The following is a 16,964-nucleotide window of genomic DNA, read 5'->3' on the forward strand; positions in this document are numbered from 1 at the left end:
GCCATCATTAATACCTGTGAGAAGAAAGCAGTGTCCATTTTCTTTTGGTTGTTTTTCAAAATCTCTGTTCTAAAGATGTCAGTCTATTTAGTTTAATGGAAATTTGACTTATCAATTGCAATTTTTTTCTTTTGCTGATGCTGTTGAATTTTTGGCTAATTGGAAAAAAGATTTGCAGTAGTGACTTACATTTAAAAGGGCTGAGGTTAATTACAAATGTATCTGGATGCAAAAAAAAGATGTCTTTCTCCTCTTTGCTTCTTAATGAATATAGTATAAATAGTATAAAAGGCCACAAATATATGCTGCTGTAATGTCTTTCCATATACAAAACGCAGACACATTCTGTCTTTACATACTACACCATTATTAGTATCTTTGTATTTTGTAATAGACATTTCATATAAATATGAAGCATTTTTTTAGAATCAGTGCAATATTTCATAGAACATTGATTTGCATAGCATTTCAATCCATTGCCACAAAATCTCTTATAACTATTCTTCACATTTCTAGTTGTTGTATCTAACATTTTAAAATATTAGGGTATCTTAATAATTTTCAAAGTGTTTCTAGATTTCAGTGATCAAACGTGATCTAGACATCTGGAATGAGTGCAGAAAGAACCTGGTGATGGAATGATTGCCATTGGGAGCTTCCTGTTGACATATCTGGTGATCCTACCAAAAACTCTGCCCACTAATAGACTCTAGCACTTTGTATTTTCACTGGAAAGCCAAAGAGGTTGAAGTAGAGAAAATTCAGGAAGGCAGCTAAAATGAAATGGAGAAAGGCTTGGAATGGATTCGATTTAAGATGAGACCACCTTTCTCACATATCAATCATATAAATGATAGTCCATGTCGTAATCAGGGCATGGAGCTATACTGACCTACAAGCATCCATAGGTTGGCTCAGATATTCCCATTGATAAAGCTTTGTTCATGTTTTAGCGAATGCTGTATATCCAAAGGTTGGAAGCAATGATGAGAGGAACTGGAGATGCACAGTCCCTCTCATCAGTAATCATAAACAACACATGTATAGAGCTGTTAAAACACTTTTTGAGGCTCTCGGGTTCTGCATGGATCACAAAACAGACTGTTCACTCCTGAAATTTAAATTTAAGTAGCTTGGGAAAACGGCATTTGATAGGTTTCTTTTGTAGTTTTGACATTGCTAAGGCACAGTGTTTTGTGAATATGCTTGGAGAGAATCTTTGTTATTCTATAAAGAACACCCTTTTTGCCTTTTATTCCATGCATTAGCTTATCCGAACTGTTACCTCTGGATCTCTTTTAGATTCATAACTTTTCTTCATTCCTTGAAAGCTTTTCTGTGTTTGTATCATTAATAGAATCACCATTGTTCCCATGGCCTCTAGCATAATTCCATTCCCACTGCCCCAATTCTGTAGATTAATTTAGCCTAATGCATTTCTCAGGTCCATGCAATTAGCAAAAAACTTGTTCCATTAAAAGATGTTCATAGTTTATATGTGTGCTTCTCTCACACAATAGAGCTTTTAACAGGGAAAGCGGCTGTGTGGTAAATCAGTTGCCAACAGTAAATGGGGAGAATGTCAAAATGACAAAGGCTAGGGGGGTGGCACCTGATACCTTGAGTCAATTAAAGTTATACATATAGCTTCAGAGAAGCATCAGCTAATAAGATAGAGGGGGAAAAATCCAATGATATTCCATCTTTCCAAGCTTTACAGAAACTTTCTTATAGGAAATCAATCTGTACACATTTTATTAGACACACACGTACATATATATATATATGGTCACATCACCCATGTTTTAAAAAGGGGGTGCCAAGTGATGCTATTGAACCTGAGATCTTTGGCTTGTAAAGCAAATGCTCCAGTTGGGGTTACTTCCCAAAGGATTCATGTTCAAACTTTGATTCTTACACTAATTAAAGTTTGAAATATCAAGAATGAACCTTTTTGCAGTTGGCAGGTTGCTACCAGACTTTTGAAAATCAGGGCCAGGCCAAAGCCGGGGGCAGCCATATTAATTTTGGAATCAGGCAATGTGTTCCTCGTCTGTTGTATCCCTAAGCCCAGTGAGCTGAGCCAGAGAAAATACAGCCAGACACTAGCAAGCAGAAGGTGCAGCTTTATTGACCAGACAGGCTGATAGATAGAAATGGCCTGTTTCTATTGGGATGACTGGAATTTGCTGTCAGGAAGCGGTACTTGGGAGTTTCAGCCAGAGAGCACCAGTGGCTCATGAAACTCCAGGATTCAATAGAATGGAACTATGTCAATTAAAGTGAAATTGTCGCACTACAGCTATGTGGTGTCAAAGGGCCCTAGATATATCATCCTTTCCCAACTTTGATTAAGACCTGAAACATAGTTTTATGAATTCTGCCAAGGTGGTAGAGAGAGACCAAATAAGTTATATCCACATACTTGAATGGAGGTAAAAGAGAAAATAACCCTGCACATGTTATTGGGGAACTAGCTATTTCTGAAAACATATATTGTAGAATTGAGCAAGAACTGCGAGAAGACCTTGAGAAAGTCTAGAAAAATGGGAAGGGAGAGGGGGATTGCTTGTGAATGCAAACTATGTATTCATTATAACGTTGGCAGAATTTCAATTCTGTGTGAAGCAATAAGCTTCCATTAGTGCTGTTCAGTATATTTTTAATTTATTGAAGATAATTTGAAAGCTGCTTATACATATAACTTCCTCCTAGTGTTTTGATAAAGCCATTAGGTTATGGTCTAATAGCACAATTCCATTTTGATTCACAGGAAGGGAAAATTTCATTGATTTTCAAGTCATGAATCCAACTGTTAAGCCCTTTCACAGTTTGGTCTGAGTGAATCATTCCTGTCATGGGGCTTATATACAGGCTTGATAAGTTGGGGTGGGTTTTTTTTTTTTCATGGAGTTTGAAATGCAATCGTATTGCTTAAGGTGCTTTTGAATGTCTATGCTTTAGTCGTCTAGGATGATCTGTGCCCAAGAAAATAAAACGATACATACATAAGCTGCAAGCTGACTTCATTAAATTTCTGTTCCTGTAAGACTGGTATGACCATTTTAGTATTCATGTATAAATAATAACCTCTATTTAAATTCCAGTAGAGTTCCTGGCAGTGTATAATGTTTTAAAAATTAGGTAGGTAGATCGGTTTTTCTTTTTTTAAAATGAAAAATAATCACCAGCATTAGACATACGTTGTATTAGTATTTTCTTGTTTGATCTTCAAGCTTTGCTTCCAATTCCTGTCAGGATTATGTAGATACATTTATATCACAATCTTCTAAAGTTAACATCCACACTGGCCAAAATCCTGTATCAGCTATAAATTTAAGATCATTTAATGTTCCAATTGCTGGTAGAATGGACCTCCTTGTCCCAATATAGATGATGCTCGGTAAAGTAGTGGAGAGAGTTTCAATCACGGCATGAATTATTAGTGTTTGTGAAGATAAACAGTGTATAAACCTAAGTAGCTATTTCATATTCATAATCATTACTTAGTAGTCTTGTGCATTTGTAAAGGATCGCTATCCGTTTCTGTTTGTTTCATTTGTATGGCCCCGTTTTTCATCATCATCATCATCATCATCATTTAATTACTTATTAATCGCCCTCCATCCACGATGCTCTAGGCGATTTACAAGATAAAATTGTAAAGGATAAAAATACATACATACAAATATTAATAAAATTTACATAGATTAAAAGCTCTAGTAAGGAGCCAGGTCTTGAGTGCTAGGGTAAAAGGCCCTAACTCACGCATGGCTCTCATGTAGGGCAGCAAGGCATTCCATAAGGCAGGGGCAGAAATAGAAAAAGCTCTGCGTCTGGTCCTTTCCAAGTGCACTTCTCTAGGACCCGGTACATAAAGTAAGTCTCGTTGGGATGGTCGTTGCAACCTCCGATGATGGGAGAAGGAGAGACGGTCCCTAAGGTACGATGGGCCTTTTTGTTTTTTGAGTGCTACTTCTGAAAACAGACGCCTTTCCAAATGAGCTTTTTCATCCCACATCTGAAAAAATGAATATTTTCATCCCTTTGGCAACAGTCAGCAGGCTTCCCACACTCCCCTTCCCCTCAGTTTTAGGGATCCTGCCATTTCCCCAATCAATTGGGAAACCTACTTTGTGCCACTGCTGCTGAGGTCTCTTAATCAGAGATCCTTGGTGTGGGGCTGGTGCCTTGCTGCTTGCTAGGGCTTGCTCAGCAACCATGCAGGCCCAGAAAGGTCCTGGCAGGCCTATGCACTTTGTGCCTACATGCCATATGCTCACTCTCTTTCCAAGGAGAGTGTGCGTGTGGCATGTAGGCTGAAAGTGCGCAGGCCTACCAGGGCCTACAGCCGAGCACAGAGTAAGGAGTTTACGTGGCACTTGGCTGCAGACCCTGGCAGGCCCATGCACTTTGGGCCTACATGCAACACCCACACTCTCTCTGCTCCAAAAAGCTGACTACCAGACGGTTTCTGTGCTACTTTCTTTTTCATTTCACTGTTATTTTTGTACCAAAAGGGGGTCTTTCGTATTGCGGCATCCAAATGAATGGAATGAAATGGAAACACGAATTAAACAGCTGATACAGATACCGGGCCCATGATAACACTATCCAATTATGACACCCCCCCCCCCTAAAAAAAAATCTACTTTATTGCACATCAGCTGCAATAAAGGAGTTCTATACTGTTGGCAACTTGGTATACTTAGCTGGATGGCCATCTGTTGGGTGTGCTTTGAATGAGATTTTCCTGCTTCTTGCAGGGGGTTGGACTGGATGGCCCGTGAGGTCTCTTCCAACTCTACCATTCTATGATTCTGTGATTAACTAAGTAGGTGATACAGGATTCTGACCATTGTGTTTAGAATTCTTTTCTTTTTTGTGACACCAAAACATTTTGGATGGGATCGAGGCTAAGTTAGTAGCACTAGTCCCATTGAAACCATTGGGATATTCTGGTCATGGCTGAGGTCCCATTGATTTCAGTTAGAGTGAAGCATGACTAATTTAGCCTGCATTGAACATCTAATGTATGTAAAGGGAACTTGATGGTGAAATGGAGTAATTTTTCAATAAGAAGTAAGGCAAGAACAGGAGGAACTATAAAACAATCCAGGTAAGGTGGTTAGAAAGGGCATTGTCCATTTGTTTTAATCTGGGATCTGAACAAATGCATAAAGTCCTATCATGAAGCAGTGGAATACACCAAGACACCTTTCTTTGAGTCTCCTACTCTCTCTTGCTTCAGTGCCCAACATTTGGCATTTGTTTTCCACTTCCAGTAGTACTATACAAGAAACCACCCTCATTTTAAAATGTGAAAGATGAAGAATGAGGAGTAATGACACAGCCTTTGTGTACACATCAAAGCTAAAAAAAAAATGTTTAGGTATTTGCTCCATGGGAATAGAGTTTTTGCTCAGAGTGTTGCCAGCATCTTTCCCAATTTCCATTAAATCTTTAATACTGATGAAGGTGGTGATAACAGCTGAGTTTTGATGCATCAGTGTTAAGCAGACAGATGGAGAACTCATGAAAGTGTGGTTATTGCTGCCAAGAAGTCAGAATGGCAAGAACGAAAAATAGCATCTGTTAAAACAGTATATCATACTCATTTTTCATTTCTTTTGTGAGGGATTCCCCCTAGCTTTGATGCAGTTTTCATTTGCACTTGTGGTTTTCAGGGCATAGTACAATGTGTACGGGGGACTCCTTTTGTACTACTCTATATATGGTATTTCTTTTACAAAGAGGGAAAGAGAAACCCTCTCCTAAAGAACTTTTCCAATCTCATTTTGAGGTTCATCCCAGTCACATTTTGAGGTTTTCCATTACTATAAACGAGAGATCAAATCTGTTACCCATTTTCTTTTGCTTCTTCCCCAACCCCTGCATGTTATACAACCAGCCTATGCTATTCAATATGAATATGTTTGTTTCTCTGCCTTGCCCCAACTCCCACTATTACACTTTCACTGCCACTCTTGGACTTTCCTTGATGTGGTTACTACTTTGATTGTACTGCTGGAACAAAGGAGGAACCAAAAAAAGCAGTCCACACACACATGGTATCTGAGCATTATTGGTCCTAAAACATAATGCTTGGGAATACGTGGGGGACAGAAAATTGAATCACCTTGACTTGGTATTTTCATTTACTTCACTGTATGAAACAATTATATTCTTTTAACTTCTCCTTTTCAACTCCTTCTACTAGCATATACTAAGCCCCCAAGGGACATTGCAACTCAGGGCTGGTTTATTGGATTGATGTGTGCCATCGCGCTCCTGGTGCTGATTTTGCTGATAGTTTGCTTCATTAAGAGAAGCAGAGGAGGGAAATATCCAGGTAAGAGAACACCTGTCTCCCAGGAATGCATTACTTTTGCTAGTTTTGCTTTTTTAAAAATATTCACTCCTGAATCTAATTAGATCTGAACTTAACTATAGCCTTGTCCCTAGAAGGATTTATTCCTTCACATTTAGGGTATCTAAGGGGGAAATGGCTCTCATTAAAGGCAAGACAAAAAGAAGGCCCTGCTAGAGCATGACCATGCCTCATTTCATTTCTTTTATTAAGATTTCATTTCAGACATGCTTAAGGATCTTGGCTCACTTTGTGTTTTCAAATGAAATTTGTTTGCAGAAGGAATAAAGTTAACAAGATGGGGATAGAGCTTAGTTATGTATCTTCCCTGTGTCCTGGTGGATTACTTGATATGTTTGTATGATGGCCACCAAGATCAGAACACATACTAAGGCTTAAATTTTGTTTTAATTTTGAATAGAGATATTGAATCTATTGCTTTAGCCAAATGTGGTTTAACCATTCAACAACTGATTGAATCTACTCTACTTGGAACTAACCACAAGGTGGTAATCTGTGTAGGGTGTATATGAAATTGGGTCAGATCCTATTTTAAAATACAATAGAGTCTCACTTATCCAACATAAACGGGCCGGCAGAATGTTGGATAAGCGAATATGTTGGATCAGGAGACATTAAGGAAAAGCCTATTAAACATCAAATTAGGTTATGATTTTAAAAATGAAGCACCAAAACATCATATTAGACAACAAATTTGGCAGAAAAGGTAGTTCAATACGCAGTAATGCTATGTAGTAATTACTGTAGTTATGAATTTAGCACCAAAATATCATGATATATTGAAAACATTGACTACAAAAATGTGTTGGATAATCCAGAACGTTGGATAAGCGAGTGTTGGATAAGTGAGACTCTACTGTATGTGATAAATTTTGTGAAGTTTTAAATATATGTCTGTAAATCATTATTGTAGTTGTATAGATCATATAATGCTTTTAAAAGGTTTTGTATCACTTATCATTTTAGCTGCTTTGTTTAAGTTACATTCACAGCCACTTTGAGTCCTATTTTGGGGAAAAGACAGAATATAAATCAAATAAATCATTAAGTAGCTCAAACCTGTATGTTGGCATAACAAGCAATGACACAGCAACAGCAAGCAGTATCCTTACTCACCAAATAAATAAGGTATTGTATAGGGAATGATGCTGGTTCATTTCCTGGGTCTAAAGTAGATGATGTTGGACAACCATGATTAGATTTTTTTCAATGTATTATTAAAAATAGCTAGACAATATATTGGTCCTCTATATTGACAAGTTGCACTGGGGAAAGGAAATGTTTAACCCATTCTCCATATGGATTTTTCCTTTGAAAGTAGCTGTTAGCTCCAGGGAGGAAGGGGAAGACAATATAGATTCAGAATATTTCTGTTTTTTAGTTGGGTAGATACAATGCATGAAAAGATAAGAAAAAATCAAATGGTAGGGAATATCAGTACCTTTAAAAACAATTGGAGAAATAGTTAAGCTTTACCCATGTTTCCACACTTCTCTCTTTCATTTACTTGTCCCTGACTCTTTTGCAAACGCTTAATACTTGTTTAGACCCTGTTCATCAGAGCGGAAGGATGATATACATTGACTTGCAAAAAGTCTATGACTTGAAGATGAAGTGAAATAGAGAGAAAACTCTATTTCACCTCAGCTACAGACAAAATGAAGGGTATATATGTGTGTTGATATAGACTGCTATTGCAAATTTATACACATGGGTAACTCTATCAGAAGAACCTTATTTTGAAGTATGAGAGTGGGTTGCTGATATACTGTTATAAAGAAAGAGAGAGAAAGAGAGGGAGAACATAAAAGTGCTTCTAACATAAAAGTACTACAAAGGCTGTATTTATTTATTTATCATCAGAAGTGATTGAGAATACAATTATAATGCATAAAAAACAGTTAAAAGTTAAAAAGTCGGCATTATGCTAAATTTCCTTTGATTATAATCTGGCCATTTAGAGTGCCTCTGGTGTCACTGTAAGAAGTTCCTCCACTGTGCATATGGCAGGGCTCAGACTGCATTGTAGTAAGTGGTCTGTAGTTTGTTCTTCTCCACACTCACATGTTGTGGACTCCACTTTGTAGCCTCATTTCTTAAGATTGGCTCTGCATCTCGTGATATAAAAGTGCAGTCTGTTCAAGCGCCTTCCAAGTCACCTTACAAAGGCTGTAAAGCCACATTAAGACCACAGTGCTTCAGTGCCTGGGATGGTATCCCAAGAGCCATGAGGATTTGGTGGTTAACCCCCTCTGCTCCCAGAAAGGAAAGTTCATAAGAGGAAATTGATGTCCATGCTTCTAAGACACTTTGTTATCAAAAAGGAAACTTCTGCTATACAAGTGATTTGCCAGTGGCGCTCATTCTTACCACACATCCCTAGAATGGAAGGAAGGGTATTAGAGCAGCTCAAAGTATATTTTTTATAATACCCCATTCCTACCCAGTCTGTTTATTAAGTTTATTTTTATCCCACCTTTGTCCCAATATAGGGACTCAAGGCAAATATAAATATAATTAAAAACAGAGATGTAAAATGAATAAATATACACAGAGAGACATATATGCACACATATGCAATACACTATAGTATTGCAGACATTACAATACCAACTGTTTCACTAAGATCTCAATCCAATATCTCCTCAGTATAGTAGAAATATCTGCATACAGATCTATGCTACACTTAGCCATATACCTCCCCTGTCTTATTGTAAAGCTTCAAAGCATCTTTTCATGGCCATTGCAGACAAGATCAAAGCACTGTCAAGCTACCTCTCCACAGCCAGAAACACAATGAATACAGCACCATCAAAATCCCAGAGGACTCAAGCAGGTCTCGGTGCTGATTATATCATTTCACATCAGGCTACAGAAACATTGCCAGATGCCTCTCTGATCATAGCTGCTCTCTGTGGAGCACACTAGGACCATGCAGGACAACCTCTGATACTTTCCAATAAGTCAGGGGGACATTTTGGGTGCTATGAGAACTATGGAGGAATCCCCACAGCTCTCAAAATAGGACACCTGCATACATAAGGAACACCGATGCATGTCTATGTCTCTAACAAAATGTTGGCCTAAGAATGTAACAAATACTGTCAGCTTTTCTCATTGATGATAAGGAGTGACCCACAAAAAACGGTCCACTGCAGCAGATTTTTCAGATAATTTCTATTTTCAGTTGCTCTCCTTCCTTCACATCCATATCTGCTGTCAGCACAAATTTATGAGTAGCATTATGTGCATATATGCCTTCAAGTTGTCTGCTAATGGGACACCCTCTTAAATTTCATAGGATTTTCTTAAGCAAGGCATACTCAGAGATTGCTTTGTTTGAAATACAGTCTACAGGAGCTCACTCCAAGATAGCAAATTAATTACGCAATTTAGTTGCATTCTTGTGAATACATAAATGCTAATTGTTCAGTTGCACCATTTCTTAGTAAAAACATTTAGGATTACTGCTTTGAAAACATGACAGCAAGGCCCATCTTTTTTTAAAAAAAATCATTGTATATTTCTTCACAGTGCGAGAAAATAAAGATGTGCCTCTGGATCCTGATGACCAGAAAGTAGATAATGGTTCGTTTGATTACAGGTATGCTTTCAGCTTGACTGTCTGATAGTTATTTGCCTCCCATTTGCCCATTACAAATAGTTCCTTTGCCAGTTCAGTGATCACCCAAATAACCACCACATGCTCATATTTTTACATTTCCTGCTGCTTTTTTAATTTTGCCACTACCTCTTAGGTTTATGAAAAATGAGGAGGGATGGTGATGGGAAGCAAGGAAGTTCACACACAGGTGAACTGCAATACACAGTTCTAAGAATACAATTTCAGGCTTCATGGGGGAGGGTAGTCTTCCTTGCATCAACATCTCTGATAAATTAGCACTTTTGAGCTATAGCACTAGCAGGCAAAGTGCAGCTCACCAGGCTGTTTTTGCAGGCCTGAGACTTTCCTCGATCATTTTTCTGGTTTTTAAAAAATGGGGGAGCTGTCATTCCAAGAAACTTCAAAGAGCATCAGTTCTGCCTTGAAATTGGCAGGAGAACTCTCCTGAACTATTTAACTTGTTTTTAAAAGTTCATTTTTCAAAATAAATGTGGTCTTTTGCTCAGTTCTGGGTGCTTTATATATTTCCTTATTTGCTTTTTGGGCAGTACTTCGAGTCCTTGATGCAGAAACATGCCCCCCAGAACCAACGAAGTCCACATCTTGAGTTTAGGTCCTGTTCAGGAACCATAAGTTTTAGCCTATGCTTTGCTCGTCTTCTCCAGGTAGGCAGTAGGAACACAAATATAAATATAAATAGTTCCAGAGGGTGGAAAAGATACAGCCTCAGCAACTTTCTACCATATGATTTATCTGTAGGTGTAGACTGATTCTACCATCCTTAAATATCTGAAAAAGCAGGAACTTTCAATATATGTTCAGTATATTTCGCTGACAGTTTTGCCTCAGTAGAAACCCACCCACTGCTTCTTCACCAAGTAGATGAGAAAGTAAAGTGTTGTGGGACACTTGGAAATTTCCAACACCTTTTTTCCCCAGTCATATACCCAAAGATTTAGAGTGTGCAGAGAGGCATTTTAGGGCTTTGGTGATACTCAGTTCCCTCATGCTCAGTTTGTACATTGTCAAGACATGGAAAACAAAATGCTCACATTATATTGTGGAGAAGAAAATGTACTTGTTGAAAGCCAATATGAAATCCATATTCCAGAATATTTTCTGTGACATAGATCATGAGGCCACGTGTAAATTCTTCTCACAGACAAGTTGTGATTGGGACCACATAAATCCTGCCACCTCAAATGTCTCTAACACATCCTTTTAAAGAGAGTAGCCCATCTTCCTCACAGCATCCCAAAGCGAGGTATTTTCTTTGGCTATTCACAGATGGGTCCTGCGTTCAAGGTTTACATTTGTTTCCCCATTGCTTCTAGTGGACTGAAACAGGTAATGTGGTTTAGCGTTTGCTGAATTAATCCCATTTCATTAATCTATATGAATGATAGCAAAGGTGCCTTTAAGCAAAACAATAATAATCCTTGATTAAAGTTGACTTAAAATTCCCCGCTGCTACTACCCCAGCAATTTCTCCAGCATTTCTAGTATTACTTGATAGCAGACAGAAATACAACAGACTTTATTAAAAATGCAGTGGAAGATCTAATGACTCAGACAGGTTCCCAATAGTATGTCAAGAATTGACTATATCTAAATTATAGATCGAACGAAACCACAAGGGCCATCCTGTACAGTCCTCTGCCATGCTGCATAACGCCATCTGTAGAATCTTCAGATATGGGACTAGATGGCTGATAAAAGAGTAGATGCTTATTCAACTCTATTAATCCAGAACATTTTAAACTATCCAGACCAGCATGATTAGTGGATTACAAACAATGAAAGAAGTAGAAAGTAAGATCAGCTTAACTGTTCTGGGGAGCTCCGTCCCTGAGAAGCTGCATTGGTGACTTAAAAGAAAGGGGCTATGGAAGCAGCAGCGAGAAATGCTGTCCCCATCTTCATTCAGGGGAAAGCCTCTACTCAGTCTAAGTCTGTTCTATGAATGAAAGGAGCCCTTCAATTACAAATTAAATGATCCCATTCTTCCAGGCCTGTGCTGCTGCGTGGTCCTTATGTCATTCCATCAATGACTATTTTCCTCAAAGGGATATAACAGCGATTTAGGGGACATGGTTGACATTTCAATGTATTAGTATCCCATTCACCTTGGACACTGTCTTATTCATAGTAATGGTGGGATGGTTTCTCACCCACCCCTTTTCTTCGAAAGTGCTTTTACATATTGAAATCACTATTCCAAAATTTATTGGTGATCTTGATTTCTCGAAGATATTGGACCCAAAATAAAAACCACTGACTGGTGATCCATGGACCAGTGGTAGCTCATAAGCCATCAGCTGCCAGGCCTTTATGTGTTTCCAAGAAAGGAACAAAAAATATCACTGATGGATACATATATGGTGCCAGTCCCTGTCAAGGTGTGTGGAAATGCTGGTCTCCCATACTGGATAGCTTAAAATTCTTTGGGTTAATAGCGTTGAATAAACATCTGCTCTTTTATCAAACATTTATCAAACATCTGCTCTTTAATCAAACATTCCGGCCATGAAAGACTTCGACAAAACATTAAACATTGATATTTTGATAAACAAATTTGAAAATAAAAACATTATTTCTAACCCACCCTCTCTCCCCAAAGGGACTTAGGGCAGCTTCAAAGTACAAAGGCAAATATTCAATGCCATATACAATCATAAAAACAAAGACAGATATTCAATCCCATATGCAAAGTGTCCATAAAATATATTAAGATGTCTTAGAGTGCAGTAGTTTTCATCCATGCAAATGATTGTAAGAAAAGAAGTTTATCTTCTAGCTTATTCTAAAATAAAATATATTGATACCTGACATGTAAACAAATGGGGACTGCAGATAAAGGAAGAAAGGCAATTCAATAACATGGTAAAAGGACAAAACAGCTTGGCATGAATGAATGAATGAATGAATGATGGAAATAGATCTTATCAGTATCAGCCATCAAAACTTTGATCTTGTAACCAAATGCTCATTTTGCAGAAGCATTAAGTATTTCACTCTGATATTAAGCTCTGATATTCAGCTGTTCAGTCAGATACCTTAATATTTAGGCTTCAACAAACTACTGTCATTGAAAACACACATTTTGACAACTTGACATGTGCTTTTTTGTTCTGAATAAAAATTGCATTTAACTTGAACATTACATTTCCATTTTTTCTATAAAATGAACTTTTCCTCAAATCATAGAATGAAAAAGGTTTTGAGTAACGTTACTTGATTCAATACAAAGTCATTTGAGCACTCTTGAAAACACCTCTGAATCATACCTGTGAATAGTTTTGATTCCCTACATTTAAAAGAGGCATGTGCCTTTGAAGGTTTTTTCTATGCTAGGTTAGTGTTACATTGTTGAAACCAATCACCCTAGTATTAAATAATGCCAGTCTTAAATGATCACTTAAGCTTCCTCATTATTAGCGTAAGTCTTTATGGCAAGAAAGAACAATGGGAACTGGTTTGAATTGAATATTTGACTATAGGAGTGAGCTCAGTGGAGAAAGCACACCTTAGAAATGTCGAAGTATTCCATTAGTATTGGAGCAGAAACACTATGTAGAAGTATTACACATCCTTTAACTAAAGCTTCCGAGAAACTCAGAATGCACTTATGTTTTGCTTGCTCCCATCCCACACATTTATGTTGGAAGTTAGAAGAAATGACACTTCCTATAAGCAGTCAGGATCAATGATGAATATGGTTATTGACATTGAAGTGTGGCTGGCAGATTAATATTCACAACTCTTAAGATGTTAGGCCAGATGAAATAATGATTAGTGTTTGAAAGGTGGACGGGACCTGAGCTGACATGCTTTCTTTGTTCTGTTCCAATTTGCATAGAAGCATTCTGTTATGTTCTCATCATTCCCTATTCATCCTTGCTGCCTTGTGTATGCAGCATTCCAATTGCTGCAGACTCTAATTAAGACACACTGTCACTTCATTCTACTATGCTGCCAAAATAATGGTCTTCTTAGAAGTTTGGAAGCCATTACCCTTAAATAGCATTCTGATACAGTAATCATGCCTTACTACAGTCTAAGAACAAAAGAATGAGAAAATTAAAAAAAGAAGCCATGGCTGAACTGTTAAAACCTCATAGCCATTGTTTTGGCCCATACTTGCTGTCTCAATGGGTTGACTCCAGATCTAGGTACGTGTACCTAGGCTAGTGCAAAATGAAGTATTTGCCTTTTCCTTTCCACAAAAGCCCATAAAAAGGCTACACACGGCATCAGGGGACAAATGGATGCAAGGACATTATGTGAGGATGGATCTTCTGTTAGCAGAAGCTAGATCTTAGATCCAATCACATATGTTTTCAGATGTTTTAACTGGGTTCCACACGAGCCTAAGATAGGCACTTACAGTTATAGTGCTGATTTTGGCAATAGCGAGTATAGGGAGTTAGTAGTTGCTTGTTAAAAGGTAGGAGCATATGCTCTCTGGTGGCTGCCAGATGGATTCACATAAACCCTAAGAGTGTTCTTAAGCACTAGACCACTTTGGACAATTTTGTGATGCCTTCAGGCCTTTCCCCATGGGGACCAAGTAATGCTAACTCCATCTTCTAGTATCAGAAGCGTACACTGCTTGATGAACAGGATTCCTACTCTTAATAGTGCCTCATCAATTCTACATTCTTCTGGGATGACTACCCAAAACTCACTTATACAACCATTAAGAAAGGAGCAAATGCATTTCATAATGCATTGTTTCCTGTTTCACCCACCCCCAGTATAAGTAGGCAACTATCTATCTGTTCAATGTAAGTAATAACTCATATTTTTCTCCACTAGCCTCATTTCATGCTAGCTTCCTGTAAACACTTTCTATCTATTTATCCAATAGAATTTCCACAATGAGAAGCATAGGATAAGTGCCCCAATCCTCCTATTTGCAGAACTGTCCATTTTTGGCCAAGGTTTAGGTTTAGAAATCACACTCCTTTCTCTGAAGAAGACAATCATTCTGTAAAAGAACTTGCTTTCCTTAAACAGTAAGATATGATACAAGCAATCAAAATGAGTGGCTGTTTATTACCTTTTGCCACTACTTTGAATGAAGGCCATGTGAGGCACCAACTTTGCTGATACTTGATTCTAAATAACTGTTTTCCCCACTGCTCATCTCTGAGCATGTCCCGCTAGTTGTTGTTTGTTTGGAAATGACTTCTTTTGGAATCCATAATATACATTTTGTATATTATTTATGAATGTTTACACAGATTATGAAAGTGTTTCTTATTGTATATAGTTCTTCAGGGAAAACATTAGTGGTAGATTGTTTTGCTTTGTTTTGTTTTTAGCACTGTCCCCTGAAATGCATACCTCATCATTTTGCTCTCTGATCAGGCTCTCTGTGCTTCTCTCTCTGTTTTATTCCCATTCTTTCTTCTTCTGTTCACCTTGTCTTTCTCCATGGACCATGAAGGTCTCTTGAAAGGTAGGACTGTGGATTGCTCCAAAGTCTAGCACACAAAGCTTTTTCTTTCAGCAGTCCCATCACTGAAACACTCTGTCCCCCTTCCCTGCCTCTTCACCACTCACCTGCATCTAACACCACTAAAGAATCATTTATTATTCCTGTCTTTGAAAATGTGGGTACCATATGTCCAATGAGTTGCATTCTGCCAGCCAATTTGAAGCGAGCCAATTGAACTGCCATGGTTTCAACATCATCCCTTTTTAGTGACTAATTCTTCTATATGCAATGACTGTTGTCAATTCATTGCATAATCAAAAGTAGATTATTCACATGGAAAGAGGTTTTCTGTTTTGAAATATTCTCTATTGTCAGGTAAGCAAATTGTATGGAGTGCCTCAGAAGCTTTTTAAAAAGTTTCATGTGATGGGCAGCAAAAGCAAGGATAAAAAAAAGGAATTGTGGGCAAGAAGCTAGGGAAATCTTTATGCCATTTGAGAGTGAAGATTCCTAGGAAGTCTTTCACTGGCAACATGTTTTCTCAGGCATATGCAACTCTTAAACATGATGCCCCTGAGGCAGTTTGACTCAGGCTTCCTTTTAATTAATACATAATTGGAGCTGCAAGATTTCTATTTTAATAAATAAATAAATTGTATTTATATCTTAAAAGGTTACATATACTCACCTTCCTAATTGCACTAACAATGCAACAGTATTACACTCTCTTTTTGGACCAACAGTCCAGAGAGCTACTGTGTCCTAGGGTTTGGATATTTTGCATTGTAATAATAGCCCTCCATGAAAAGCAACTTCCCATGCAGTGCAAAGGACTTTTCTTTAAAGGAAGAAGAGAAAAGTCCACCAGAATTGGTTGTGTGGTTCTCTGGATTGTAGTCTTTGTAGCCTCTGGATTTGTAGCCTTTAAGGGAATCATCTGCCACCTGCATAGATGGAGAACGACAAAAGGGGAAATTCAGACGCAAACTACATTTTATTTGAATGTTCACTAAATTTGGAAAATTAAGATTTCAAATGAACCTCCTTGAATTTTGCCAATCTGGCTTTGTGCTGGAATGCTGCCAGACCTTTTTGTGTGATAACTTCTCTTCCTTTTGATTCAAGTGCTTGCCAAAGGCACTAGTTGTAAAATTACAGTGTGCATTTGTGTATGGATGCAAAAAATGGGTGTGGTGTTTTTGGTACACATTCAAAAGTAATATGCAAATGTCACAGAACCCTTGATTTAGGATGTAAAGAGGAAAGAATTACCATACTGGTTATCAAACATAATACTGTGCCTACATGATGCAAGTAATCAGGAACAAGTAGCGATTAATTGTACCAGGTAGCTGGTTTGAAAGCATTAAAAAGAGTTGAACTTTTACTAAATGAATAACTGGTCTATGGGACCTACCATTGACAAGATATAGCAATTATGAGTGCTATAAATGGAGACCACAAAATCTCTTTAGAGACGTTAACAGCTGATAGCGTAATCTGCA

General features: G+C 37.9%; 1 protein-coding gene and 1 long non-coding RNA gene across 23 annotated transcripts in view; one reads left to right on the forward strand and one right to left on the reverse strand.

Annotated features, from left to right (window-relative positions):
* Window positions 1-16,964, forward strand: part of nfasc (neurofascin) — a 250,239-nt gene that overhangs the window by 224,557 nt on the left and 8,718 nt on the right. For 21 of the 22 annotated variants that reach the window (XM_062978538.1, XM_062978537.1, XM_062978534.1 and 18 more), the window contains 2 exons: window positions 6,221-6,352; window positions 9,926-9,995. In XM_062978538.1, the coding sequence (XP_062834608.1) occupies window positions 6,221-6,352; window positions 9,926-9,995 (202 nt within the window). Of the gene's footprint in view, window positions 1-6,220; window positions 6,353-9,925; window positions 9,996-11,303; window positions 11,374-16,964 lie in introns of those variants that run through there. The other variant, XM_062978542.1, reaches the window with a different exon arrangement.
* Window positions 8,220-16,443, reverse strand: LOC103278704 (uncharacterized). The gene is made up of 2 exons (XR_506272.3): window positions 16,148-16,443; window positions 8,220-8,770 (listed from the first exon to the last, which is right to left on the reverse strand). It is a non-coding gene; the product is annotated as an uncharacterized LOC103278704 (long non-coding RNA).

This window comes from Anolis carolinensis, chromosome 4, assembly GCF_035594765.1.
Source record: "Anolis carolinensis isolate JA03-04 chromosome 4, rAnoCar3.1.pri, whole genome shotgun sequence".
NCBI classification, from domain to species: Eukaryota; Metazoa; Chordata; class Lepidosauria; order Squamata; family Dactyloidae; genus Anolis; species Anolis carolinensis.